The following is a 14,021-nucleotide window of genomic DNA, read 5'->3' on the forward strand; positions in this document are numbered from 1 at the left end:
GTTATGGGAAACAATAATAGAAAATGCATTTCATTATGGATTAATCTCATTCAAGCAACTAAGATACATGGAAATGAGTAAGTTCGGTTTACAGAGATAAGCGAGGGAGAATAAATCTAGGTAAAAAAATAATTCAACAGAAAAGTTAAATGAAGGTAATCCAAGGAGGAGGACCACAATAATCACGGGTAATACCTCCAAGACAGATTGTGGAGCAAGGTTCAGTTCATCCAGCAGAACCCATGATCCGTTTTTCAGGGCCTGGGTTCACAAGACATAATAAATTGAATTTCACAATCAAAACAGAAGAAAAATCATGAAGAAAGACCAGGTACCAAACCTGAAGCAGTATTCCATCAGACCAGGCAAACTGTATCCCTTCATCACTTTCAACTGGTAAATCTGACCCCAACAAGTCCATGATATCAGTCTGCGGCATAAATTCAATCAAAAAAATTTAACACCTTATAGAGACATAAGAGAAACAAAAGCAGTACAAGTTTATAACCAACAAGTTCACCACCTGCTCGGATAAGTTTATTCGTACAACTACATGTCCAGAAGCTCTGCCAAGGGCAACAATTAAACTTGTTTTCCCAACACCTGGACTTCCTTCCAACAAAACTAGTAAAGCATGGAAACCACCAAAATTAGGAATCTTAGTGTATAATGTAATTGAAAAAGTAAGTTCGTTCGGGGACTCCAAACACACATCAACTTATCGGCAAAGAACACAAATATGTGATAATATAATTCATATTAGGAAAATACCAGGCTTGTTAATTTGCATAGCACGCAGCAACCTAAAGGTATTCCTACGAGTGGTGGGGGCCATAAATTCAAATCCCTCCACGCCAACATTGTCGGTACCTGAACAAGATAAATAAGGATGCTTATGCAATCCAACTATCCAATTATCACATGAAAATACTCTGCAAATACTATCGACAAAGTTCAAATTGCATATACTCAAGTGTGACAAATGAATAGGTGATTTCCTGTGAATAAACTCAAATACGCGATGTACCCCGTTCTCACACTACTAACCCAAGAATTTTTTTTTGCCCTACAATAATTCTCAAGTTTCAGATCAACGGAATATTTTTGTTCAGAGATAGATTCAACCAAATTAAAGTTTCATTGAGTGTACCTGGAAAAAGAAATTTTTTATGGAAAACTGATTTTTTTTTTCTTTTTTTTTTTGAGAAAGAAAACTGATTATATATTCGGAAAGATAAAAAAATCCAGAAAATTATAGAGGAAGTATTATTATCAACTACATGGGAACTATGGAAAGAACAATTGAACCTTTGAAAGATCCCAAGGAAGTACTATTCCCAACTACCTGAGCCAGCGTTTAAACAGTAAAATTTTGGTAACCGATGCTCTGCTCTTCCGGTAGTCTCTTACGATCATGAAAAACACCATTCTGCGATTTTTTACTTTACGCAATCGTTGACTCATTTTTTCCGTGAAGTCTGAGTTGATTCCCAATCTTTCCTCATTTAGATTGCAGACTCTGTGCAATCTTGGGCCTCAAATTTTCGCTCCATTCCATTGTGGACTCTTTGTGTACTTTGGAATAAATACCCGGCCCATCGGCACATTACATCGGTTGTCTATGCTCGTTCCTTTTAAGCCTCAAAATTTGACGATGTCAATCTCTAAAGATTCTACTCTGTCCGAGGAAGTAAACTCTAGCATGGCTATTGGAGATTTACAGAATATTCAGACAAATTATTGATTGGATGGAAAAAACTATATCAAGAGGTCTCAATTTGTGCAGACATATCTGAAAGGAAATTGAAGACACGGCCATCTTCTGGCAATGGACCGAAAGCAGGTGAGAAAGGCTTTGAATCATGGGATGAAATTGTTTCTATGGTCACGTCATAGTTGTGAGACAAAATGGATCCGAGAATCAGTGACAAGGTTATGTTCTTGACTTCTGCTAAAGTTACATGGAATTCAGTGAGTCGAACATATTCCAAGACACGAGACACAGCTCACGTTTGTAAAATAAATGTCAAGGTGGGATCACTTGCGCAGGGTAACAAACCTGTCACAGAGTATGCAAATCAGTTGGAAAACTTGTGGAGGACCTTGACGATTATAGAATCATTAAAATGAAGCATTCTGAAGATTCAACTGCTCTCAGAAACTTTATCGATGAAGACAAAGAGTAGATCTTTTCGTTGGCTCAAACTTTGAATTTGTTCATGTTAGAGTTCAAATTCTTGGGAATGATGAAGTTCCATCGTTGGCGGAATCAATTTCCTAAAGTGCTGGAAACTTCATGGCAGACCACGTGAAGGGAAGGGAGAGGAGTACAACAGCCTGAATACACTGGGCAGGTCAATCTTAATATCGGCAAGCAAGAGCAAGAAGCAAATATGAGGCAGATTGGCCTCAAGGAAGAAATTGATGAGTGATAGACTATATAGCTACTGACCAAATGGCACACTCTTCTCTTATGTTCACCACTTAAACACGTTGTCCTAGGAATCGGAAAATAGCCATAGTTGATGGTTCTCTTACAACAGTAGCTCGAATTGGTGATGAGTTTGTTAGTTATTTACTTACATTAAGAAATGTACTCCATGTGTCTGAGCTATCCACGAACCTAATATCCATTCAAAAGCTTACATCTGATATAAATTGTAATGTCCTCTTTTATCAAGGTTCGGGAAGGAAGATTGGACTAGCTAAGGAGGCAAATGAACTTTATATCTTTGAGGAAACCGGTACCAATAAAACAGTTTCATCATTTTTCTCTTCTTCGTCAAATAAAAATAGCTTTTGGCTTCAACATTTTAGATTAGGGCATCCGTCTTTTGGAGCTTTAAAATTTATGTTTGCGTTTTTGTTTAAAGGTTTAGAAAATTAACACCATCACTATGATGTGTGTGAGTTTGGTAAACACAATCATATATCATTTCCAATCAGTAATAAAAAAAAATTATATCTTATTCATAGTGATATACCGGGACCCTCCAATGTTTTGAATATTTCAGGATCTCGTTGGTTTGTAATGTTTTTGGATGATTGCAACCGAATTTAAGAGATTTTTCTTCTCAAATCTAAAATTGAAATCAGTTGTGTTTCAAAATTTTTAAAAAAAGATCCAGAATCCATTCGAGCTTAAAATAAAGAGATTGAGATCAAATAATGCTAGAGATAATTTCAATCAAGCCTTATCTCCATATCTTGAAAAAGGTCCTCACACGGTAATACTCCATAACAAAATGGAGTAACGCGAGAATGGTCTTTTAGCCACTACTTCTTTTTTTTTTATAGGAAACTATTTTCATTAGATTAAATAAAGATTACATATTATGTGCGGATGAGAATTCCGCAGCACAGTACCAAGACTACTAACATAAGGAGCTCCTCAAAGAGAGCAACATACAATACTCACGATCATACAAAATTCCAATTCCTCACTAAATCTGAAACACTTAAATGATTGAATTGATCCAAGTTGATCGTCCACGATGCGACACTAAATTTTATTTTCTCCCAAACTTGATCAATAGACTCGGACACATCCAGAAAAATTCTGCTATTCCTTTCCAACCAAATGGACCAAAATATGCAATGAATTATCATAGCCCAGAAGATTCTGAATTTGTTCGCGAACGAACACCCTGAGTTGACATGAAATAGGTCTTTAGCTTGCCTTGGGATAGCCCATTGACTTCCCAGTTCTTATAACACTTTAGCCACTACTTGAGCACTTCTCTTTCATAAAAAGGTCCAAAAAAATTATAGGAGAGAAGCAGTATTATCTGCTGTTTACATTATAAATTGTCTACCTTCCAGGGTCTTGGATTTAAAACACCATCGGAAATTCTCACTCAATTTTATCAAAAATCACCCAATAATCTAGCGTTATGAGTCTTTAGGTGCATTGTGTTTGTTCACATCCATGGTAAAAAAAAAAAAAAAGAAGCTTGATCCTAGAGCTCTTCAGGGTATCTTTTGGGAATGTTCATCCACCAAGAAAGGATAGTAGGGTTATCATCAACTTACAAAGAGGTTCTTTCACTCTGTTGATATCAGCTTTGATGAAGAAAATTCTTATTTCAGTGAGCGTCCTTCCCAAAACGAGCACCTATAGTCTCTGAGCGATGATGACACAGATGCATTCTCGTACGACTAACCTCAGCCAACTCACCTCCAACAGTGACTGATTCACCCTCTGCTTCCAAGAGCTTACTTGAACACATGCGCTTTAACCAGTTTACTCAAAAAAAGGAAGAAGGCCAACGCTGATCCTGAACAAGTCCAAGAATCATCTTCCTATTCTACAAATGAGGTATGTTCTGAACCTTAAATCTCAGCCTCACGTTCTGTCCAGAATAATGATGTACCCGTTGCTTTTATAAAAAGAACAAGAGAGTGCACCAACCGACTCCTTTATCCTAGGGCAAAATATGTTACCTTAAAAAAAATCACCTTCACATAAGAGTTTTTTAACGAATTTAAACACACTATATTCCCAATATTTTTATTTGAGACTTTATCTGATGAGAATTGGAGACTTGTTATGAAACATAAAATACAGGCCTTTGAAAAAAATCAAATGTGGGAGATCACAACTGCCTGTAAAAAAAAATGTGGGATGCGAATGGGTGTATACATTGAAATATAATTCTAATGGTTCCTTGGAAAGATACAAAGTCGGGCTCGTTGGAAATGGTATACACAAACTTATGGGTAAATTATCAAGAAATCTTTGGTCCAGTTGCCAAGATGAATGAATAGAGATTTAATTTTTCTCTCTCGATGCCAACTTTAACCGGAGCCTAGATCAATTTGACGTTAAGAATGCCTTCTTACTCGGCACCTTGTAGGAGGAAATTTACATGGAGATTCCACCAGGATTTCAAGGAAAATGAGAAAGGGAATAAAGTTTGCAAGTTAAAAAAAGCTTTACATGGTCTCAAGGTATCACCAAGACTGTGATGCTCAAGTCGGAGTACAAGAAAAGTCAAGGAGACCATTCACTCTTCAAGCACTCAAATTCAGGGGGAGTCACAATCCTCCTAGTGTATGTATGATGAAAACTAATACGATATTAGATTAGCATGATTGTGCAGACATGAATCCCAAAATTCCAGCTATTTTTTTTCTAGGACTCTTGCCATGTAGGTGTACATATACTTGTACAAAAGTTTGAAACTATAAACAAAAAATGTTTACCTCTTTTTAACAAAGATGTTACCCATCAACCATATATTTCTTAATACATTTCACTTCTTATAAAGAAATATTTATATTTCCAAAACTTAATCAACTTTGTGCAGGTGCCAGCGTTATATGCATGATCTATAATCTGATTTTAAAAAATTTAGAATGAGCCATACAACATCAAGTGATTTTTCTGTTTTAGTGTAGATCATAATCAAAAATCGATTGTTTAATAAAGAATAATTAAAAAAAATCAAGGAGGCAGAGTGGCAGACTTATATTGACTCCTTAATTTTTACAGGACGAACTTATTTTAATTATAACTTCCATGTCAAGGTAACAACTTCATATGTTTTCGGAAAAAGATGAGTTATATACCTTTCTTTATATAGAAAGGATGGATTCCAAATAGATTGTCACACTCCATGTTATCGGCCTGAATTAGAACTGCTGAACTTCCAGAATCAGCCCAACCATAGTCATTGAGGGTGTCAAGAATTGAGGAATCGGAACATTTCCTGTCGTCCTGTATTGAGGGACAGGAAAATTAGCATTTCATAAAATAAGCTTTACGTTAAAAATTTAACATAATGGAAGATCTCTAGCAAAAACATTTTTTAAATAGCATAGGACAAGCTTCTATCCATAAATTGTTCCATGTGGTGCATTCTTTCCATGGGTAACCGAGTAAGAAAATTGGACTGCATACAAATTTGAAAGTGGCTGCTCTGGCAACAAGCATTATAAATCTATGTTGGCTACAGCTGGCAATGCAGTTCAGATGCTCACTAACAATTAACTAAAAAGAAGGTAACTTTTGAGGGAAGAACACATGAACAGTAACAATTTGGACATTCCTATCATCGGCATTTCTTATTTTCCAGATGAGAAAGTCATTTAGATTTTCTAAGTACTACTTATAAATTAATGTGTTCTGCCCCCCACAAGACAGACTAGACTATAAGAAAATAATTCACCTTGAGTTTATTCTGAAGGAAAGAAAGACATTTGAGTCTCAGCTGTGCCGTATCACTTTTGGATATATTTGTACCTGAAGGGCATAGAGAGCGAAGGACAGAAGAAATTTACTGCAGATACCATAATAGAATCAGCTAGTTGGAACAAGTATCAAATGACCAAATCAAAGAGAGAGAGCCTTATACTGACACCACGATAATCCACTCAGCAGAGAACATTTCTCAGATGAAAATCAATTAACTTTAAGAAATGGACAATAGCCCCACTCATTACAGATAAGGTAGAAACACTAAATCAGCTATGAGACAAACTATAATTATTTTCCATCAAAAGTTGATGCATCAACATCTTCCTGATCAAGCCTCGAGATTTAATAAATAACGCCCAAAAGATGACAAAAAAATGACCTACAATCTGAATTCCTTACCGCCCATAAACACATTACAATAATAATAGTTTTCCAACAGGATTTCCACCAGATCAAGGCAATTAACCATCAAAATGTAACTGTAATATTATGAGATTAAAGAGTTATTAGAAGACAAGAAAGCCTCAACATAATCAAAAGTTGATGGAAAGCAGATTTCACCCCAGTTCTCTCACTTCTCTTCAACATATTATACGAAGCAGAAAAAGTTTCTCCACTTCCTTATTTATAAACACCAATATATTGTTTGCCTATGTGGTTGTAGCAGCACAAATGTATGAGGTTGCAACATCATTTAGAGCTTGGTCCCGGTAATATTAATAAAATTCTCAAACAGCTATATTAGTTTGAGCCACCAGAACACATATACCTAAACTAAGTCCATCCAAGGCAACTAGGAATGCTCCATGAATAATTGCAGATTCAGCTGGCAAACTTCTTTCAGTCGCATTGATAAAAGATACCCAAGACAAGAGATCTCTCACAGTAAGTAATATTCCTGTCTGTAACATGTTGAACCACTGAGAAAAATAATTAGATTAAGTTAGAACAAGAACTGAGAAGATAAGTTCTCCAGAAGAAAAAAATTCCGTAATTGTAATATCAGTGAGGAATGAATTTTACATAAAGGATACAATAAGGAAAAATAAATATAAAATTGAACCACAATAAAGTATGTCTTCACAGATGGTATGGACCAAGAAATCCAAGATAATTAGCACTTGAAAACCTTGACCACGCTTGTTAGCAAACATCTCAAAACAAAAGGATCCACTGTTAATGCCTTTAATCAGGATACAGCAATAAATTTTGAGACTGAAAATGAAAGGGCACATGGCAACACACAACATGCTGACCATTGCCGCATTCTTTAAAATGAGGCCACTCTCCACCACGCATCAGCACTTCACACTTCTCATCTTGTTTAGTAATCTCTCTTCAATACTATAGAGCAGCAGTTTGTGTTGCTATCTTAAATGGTGAGGTGAAATGGAGGTCTGGTGGACAAAAGAACAGGTGATGACTAGATTTTGAGTAGTGACGAGATGAACAGGGAGTTAAGACGGTGCAAAATGAGTTAGCTGCTCCGAGCAATTTACAAACTCAAGTCTAATGTTGAAATTAACATTTTATTGAAACATTAAATTATTGGCTGAAATAAAATTGAAAAACAGGGCTGAACACAAATTCTTTTTTGCTCTCTCTCTTCTTTTTAGAGTTACCGCATGAGCAAGTTGAAGTTGTGAGTGCCGTGCTGATGGAAGGATATCACATCTTTTTTTAATCTCGGACGAATAGGGCTATCGTATCATGTAGGAAAATGAAAGACATTTTTCTTATCTCTTGATGGTATAAACTAAGACAATTTACAGGATACACTCCTAATATCTGGATTTAAGAAGCATACTTAAGCGAGAATTGCAATCACATAGAAAAGGAAAAAAAATATTGGTACATTCTCTAATTTTGTGATGATCGACATGAATAACAGATAAATATAGCATTAAAAAATAGAAATCAATATACCTCCCAAAAATTTAGCATGATACCGATAGTCCAAGAAAGTTCCGGGTTTGATATTCTACAAGCAAATAAGTGTTAGAAAGCCATAAAAATAGTGAATGCTACTTGTTGAGACAAACTTGCCTTCTAAGGGCGATACTCTTAAGCTCCTCAACATCACTGACGGAAGGAACCCATATCTCAGTAAACCTGTTACGAAGTGCAAGTGACAATTCTTTTTTGCCAAAGTCTCCGCCAGGATTCATTGTAGCGAGGAGGAAAAATTTGTCATGAGCAATTATATTCTCAAGATGAGAGCCTCCTTTCTCAGCCAACGACTGCAGGTGTGAATAAAAATAGCATAGATACCAATTAAAGTTTGTCTAGACATCATTGACTATCCAGCACAGCAAAAACTTTTTCGATTTACTCAATTTGAAGGCATACAACATCCCCCAACTAACAAAACACAGTTCTTGAACTCCTCCCGTTCCAATAAAACAAGGAGATATATATTCTTCACTTCCATTTTTATTCCCATCATTTTCCATTTTCTCTCAACCTAATGTAAGCATAATAATCTATTGAAAATGATGTACCTTACGCAGTGTAAGTTCAGAATAGCTATCAATATTTTCCTTGGTTTTGACTACAACTGCAAATGCCAACTTATGCTAGAAGAAGTAAAAATTCACAATTAAGGTGACAGCTGGTATCTAAGCTTAACAAAATGTAAAGCACATTGAGAAATAAATCACAAAGTATAAATGGTGGGGAAGCAACAAGTAGTCCAATAATTTGAAATCAAATAACCCAGTTCCAACGCAAACTTTCAAATATTTAAGATTAAACAATGAATGAGAGATCCAAGATTAAACAATGACAGACAAAAAAGCACTACTTACAAACAACTAGAAAATGGTGTGCGAAAAGGAGTAAATTATGGATAAATTACCAGTTTTCTTTCCGGTTCCAAGACGCTGTTTAATCTTTCAAGCACACTATCTTCAGCTAAAGAAATCTCATCCACGAGAAACAGGTCACCTCTCTTCATAGCTTCAACAAGAGGTCCATCCTGCCACATAAAAATAGTCTGCCACGTCTGATGCAACTCACAGAGGTCCCGATAGATTTTTTCTATCCGAGCTACTTCATTGTCGGTTACTTCCGGATGAGAAACATGTTTCGTTCTATATTTTTGTATTATAACATTGAACTTATGAAGAGTCTGTGATGCTTGGTTAATGTCCATAAAAATTTTCTGCAAAATAGAACATTACAATAATGATGGAATTTACCAGTCCAAATAGGAAAACCTCCAAGTAAAAATCAATAAATATACAGAAATCAACATACAGCCACTCCAGGGGAATGAATAAAAGCCTTTGAATTGGTGAACTCTTCACAAAGCTTTTGAAAGTCTACAGCTATTCTTGATCTCTCTCGCACGGGGTAAAAACCCTAATCAACAATAACCACTAAAAGTTAACATAAATTTTACTTCATCAAAGGTGCTATCCACATGTCACAAAAATCTAGAGGCAGCAAGAAAAGATCAACAACAAACGGAAACATGAAAGTGATATGAGGAGAGTATAGGACGAACTCCAAGAAAATCTGATGTTTCAGTGTACTGATGGCAATTCAATATGTGCAGTTTCAAACCCAACTTGTCACTAAGCAATTGGCAAACAGTTGTTTTCCCACCACCAGTTTCACCAACAAGGAGAACAGGCTCACGCATCTTATAGCAGCGCTTGACCAAAAAATATGTCCTCCGCATACTTTTAGTCAAAATAATTCTGAAAAACAAAAGATAGAAACTCAGTAAATATGACGGAGAGATCTCACAACTTATGTACAATTACCAAGGCAGAGGCTTACTCCCGAGCGTTTTTCAAATTTTCTGAGCACTCTTTGGACATCATTGTACAGTACTCGTCTTCAGTTTCCTGAATTATTAGAAAAACCAAATCAATGATAACTCACTCTCTCAATTTAATATTTTTCTTTGAACTTGCAATCACATACAAAAATCATTCTAAATATCTGAAAAGAATACCATCAAGAGAAACCAAAATGAAACCATCATTCCATCATTATCTCTCTTACTAACACAAGTTCCAAGTGTTTAACATATTTTCCTCAACCCTCAAAAATCGATGCGAATATCAGGATGTGTTTGGCATAGTTCTAAATTACCATAAAGTTCACTCAGGAAACTAAGTCAAATATACATAGGCATAAAATTCTAAAACATGATCAACTTCAGAATCTTGGCCCACTTTACCCTCATAGCATATCAATTACATAAGGTGTGTCTCATCTAACAAAAAATGTATGCAGTTCTTCCTTTGTTTTTGGAGACAAAATGCATGCATTTCAAGTTCAGTTCTTCAAAAAACTCATATCCGACCAAGAATCATGAAGAGTCTACGAGTGAAGTGCTTTTAGCAGTTTACAGTTATAAACCTACCAAACAGCACAATTCTGGAAAAGCAGCTCGGTTATCAAAATCCAACATTTAATATATGTAGTGGATGTAAATAATTTCATTGGGAATGGTTTCAAAATTACTCACCGGCTCGTACATGTCATCTTCAGAAAGTTTAACCTTCAACTGCCGCTCCAGAACTTCTTTAACAATTGTTTTCTCAGCATCATCACGCAGTCGTTCAGCCATTAAATAATAACCATCGTGAGCTAGATCTTCATAGGAGCTACCATATTTTCTGAAGCGATTAGCCCATCGAAATAAGTCACGTGGGGTTATAAACCCATGTTTTCCAGCAAAAACTTTACTACTCTGCCTGTGCAGTTGCAACTCTTTCATTACATTAACCATTTTTTTAGCATAGCTTCCAGGAATCATGCACTTCTTCTCCAATATCGTGCTCAACTCCTCTTGTGGAATTTCATCAACATGAATCTCCACAAAACGGTTGCGAAATGCTCGAGAAAGCATCTTGCGCCCTCCATAAACAAGGGGTGGATTTTGAGTGGCAAAAAGCATGAATTTTGGATGAGCACGAATAGTTTCAGACAATTCAGGAACAAAAAGTTCCCTATTATCATCAAGTAAGCGGTTCAGTGCTTCAAGCACATCAGAAGGAGCTAAGTTAAGTTCATCAAGAACAATCCAATGACCTTTCCGAACAGCTTTCACAAGTGCTCCCTCATGGAAAATAAGCTTTCCACTTGCATCAGTAACATAAGATCCAAGGTACTCCTGAAGATCAGTGTGTTCGTGGTTATTGATTCTGACAAATTCATTACCAGTTATTTTGGCAAGAAACCAAACCAGGCTAGTCTTCCCACTAGATGTTGGGCCCTGCAACAAGACAGGATATCTTTGGATAAATATTGCCCTGGCAAGGTTCTCAAGATGTTGTTCAACGCTCTTTGTTATAACGTAGCCATCCACACAGTATCTTTCAACCTTTAAGTATGAATCAAAAGGGATCTGAGGAGGAAATTTTCCTCCCAATAAATTTTTGCAAATTAAGTCGTTCATTAACTTCGCACTAGAGTCATCTAATAAATTTAGAAAGAACATTGAAAACCCATCATAAATGGATCTTTCAAATCCAAAACTTTGTTTTGCCTTTGTAAAATATTCCATTGCCCGGTAAAGGGAACGTAAACTATAATGAGGCTTCTGATCAGCCCCATCCTGCAGCCTTTCTTCAGATTTCTTTGCTGCCTTGTAGAATTTCACAATTTTACTTATCAATCTTCTGTTTGAAGGATCATCATCCATAAACTGATTCACAAACAAAAACAAGTCCTCGTTAACCAACTCGTCATTCAACACCAATTCCTTGTTATCCAACTCATCATTCAACAACACATCATCAACAAAGTATTCAGTGAATCTGCCCCGAATAGAAAGTGGCAGATCTCTTTTGCCAGCATCAGTCGCAGGATTCATGCAAGCAAATATGCGAAACTTGGAATTCCTATGTACATTATGCATATCACCCCGTTCTGTCAAGCATACTGACCCTTTCTCATCTTCAAGGACCCCAATAACTCGCTGTAATATCTCTGGAGGAGCCAAATTTACTTCATCCAACAATACCCATTCACCATTTCTCAGGGCCTTGATAAAAGCTCCTTCAACAAATGAAAATACCATTCCATTAGATGCACTCACTTGAGCATGAGCATTTTCAAGTTTCACCGAGAAATTTTCCCATGCTTTCAGTAGCTCGTTACTTAAAGGTCTCTTTCGCTTCTCACCAGGACTGGATTTTCCTATTTCAACAACCTTTTTGAGGACTTTCTGAAATCCACTTAATAAATGTTTCCATTTCTTAAGAAATAACTTTTCCCTTAAATTAGAAAGGAAGCCATCATTATCCTAGAAATAGAACACAAGAACATAAGTAATTATTTATAAGAAAAAGAAGAAAGAAAGGAAATACACTATGGTACATGGTACCTTTGACGAAAATGTATTACTGAATAGATTTTCAAACTCGTGATAAAGTGGAATACAAACAACCCGTGCATCCACAGGTTTGAAACCCCCTAACAGGTCTGCAACATCACTTTGCTGACTTAAGTTCTGAAACGCGAACAGCATAAGCATCACTCATGAGCATTCAAAACACTTGAAGCCATCAGATCAAAAGAGTTCAGACTTTAACTTACCAAAACCGTAAGTTTCTGATGAATCCTCATGGCAAGAGTCTGCACAATAGTAGTCTTCCCAGTACCAGTTTCACCAACTAAAAGCACAGGCTCATTAAACTCAACAGAGCGGGCAATTTTCTCAAGAACATGCACCGAACTCCGAAGCTGAACGAAGGGCTTCTTGTCATGTTTGAACTGTGATATAGACCGCTCAAAAAGGTTGACACATAGCTTCAAATGAAAATATGATGAAGATGAAGAATACTCAAATGCATCGCTTACCGCAATTTCAGTATATTTAAGGCTAACCCGTCCAACTTGCAAACCAGAGCCTAATTCCTGTAAGCTCAAACATCAAAATTTTGAAAAATATTTCTGGAGCAGTGGAGAAAAAACATGTACACATGCATCATATCATGAATAGAAAAACCTGGATAATAGGCTTGTTAACAGGATATAGTGATTCAGCAGCTGAAACGGTCCACAACTTTGCAATCTCTCTCATGATAGCCAAACGATTCCCAACTGAAGTATTGAAAGACGCAAAAACATCTACAGCCTGAAAAGATCGATTCCAGACTTACAGCCAAATGCTCCACAAAACATTTGTTGATGAGAAAAGCAATAGATGTATCCAACCTCTTTATAGATACGGTTGCATGCATCAGCTGAGAGGCTGTCCTGATCAAAGCAAAAATCCAAACTTGCGATTCTTTTGCACAGCTTGAGAAGATCTCTTTTGTGGTAGATGAATAGCTTAGTTATAACTCATTGCGAAAAGAAAAAACAGAGATTTAAACCACATCAGAATGTTCTACCTTAATGTGAATCTGTCATGATAACTCAATGAGTCCATCATACCCAGTTGATGCCTCATAAGCTGGACGACCCTTTCAAAGGATTCTGAAGAATTTGGAAGAGAAGAATAAAAACTAATTCTGGTTGCAAGTATCCTAAACTATTCTTATATCAAATAAAATAATGCAAACCTATAATTTTTTGAGCAAGAGAAGCATTCAGCTTCGGAAACCACTTCAACACAATATTTAGAATGTCACCATCTTTCAGAGCGCCAATCATTACCTTCCGCCAAAGAGCACCCAGTAAATTTTTACCTATGTCCATAATGACGGGATATTAGCAGACTCTTAAGTAAATAGTAACTCAAAAAAGGAATTTTCAGTATTTCTTCCACTCAAGATTATCCATCTGAAAACATACAAACCAAGTTAGTTATCTGAATGATTCCTATTATGCAACCGCACGCGATAGTTTAAATTTA

At 36.3% G+C, this 14,021-nt stretch overlaps 1 protein-coding gene across 3 annotated transcripts in view; it reads right to left on the reverse strand.

The window, feature by feature from the left end:
• The window catches only part of LOC140991784 (midasin-like), a 50,287-nt gene that overhangs the window by 25,538 nt on the left and 10,728 nt on the right, over window positions 1–14,021 (reverse strand). For all 3 annotated transcript variants that reach the window (XM_073461954.1, XM_073461955.1, XM_073461953.1), the window contains 21 exons: window positions 13,729–13,854; window positions 13,558–13,642; window positions 13,379–13,475; window positions 13,170–13,298; window positions 13,022–13,078; window positions 12,758–12,934; window positions 12,546–12,671; window positions 10,683–12,464; window positions 9,986–10,053; window positions 9,708–9,903; window positions 9,458–9,562; window positions 9,057–9,362; window positions 8,246–8,439; window positions 8,126–8,180; window positions 6,969–7,119; window positions 6,171–6,244; window positions 5,572–5,719; window positions 772–870; window positions 524–624; window positions 341–430; window positions 196–261 (listed from right to left, as the gene is read on the reverse strand). In XM_073461954.1, the coding sequence (XP_073318055.1) occupies window positions 196–261; window positions 341–430; window positions 524–624; window positions 772–870; window positions 5,572–5,719; window positions 6,171–6,244; window positions 6,969–7,119; window positions 8,126–8,180; window positions 8,246–8,439; window positions 9,057–9,362; window positions 9,458–9,562; window positions 9,708–9,903; window positions 9,986–10,053; window positions 10,683–12,464; window positions 12,546–12,671; window positions 12,758–12,934; window positions 13,022–13,078; window positions 13,170–13,298; window positions 13,379–13,475; window positions 13,558–13,642; window positions 13,729–13,854 (4,232 nt within the window). The remainder of the gene's footprint in view (window positions 1–195; window positions 262–340; window positions 431–523; window positions 625–771; window positions 871–5,571; window positions 5,720–6,170; window positions 6,245–6,968; window positions 7,120–8,125; window positions 8,181–8,245; window positions 8,440–9,056; window positions 9,363–9,457; window positions 9,563–9,707; window positions 9,904–9,985; window positions 10,054–10,682; window positions 12,465–12,545; window positions 12,672–12,757; window positions 12,935–13,021; window positions 13,079–13,169; window positions 13,299–13,378; window positions 13,476–13,557; window positions 13,643–13,728; window positions 13,855–14,021) is intronic.

This window comes from Primulina huaijiensis, chromosome 13 (assembly GCF_012295235.1).
Source record: "Primulina huaijiensis isolate GDHJ02 chromosome 13, ASM1229523v2, whole genome shotgun sequence".
NCBI lineage: Eukaryota > Viridiplantae > Streptophyta > Magnoliopsida > Lamiales > Gesneriaceae > Primulina > Primulina huaijiensis.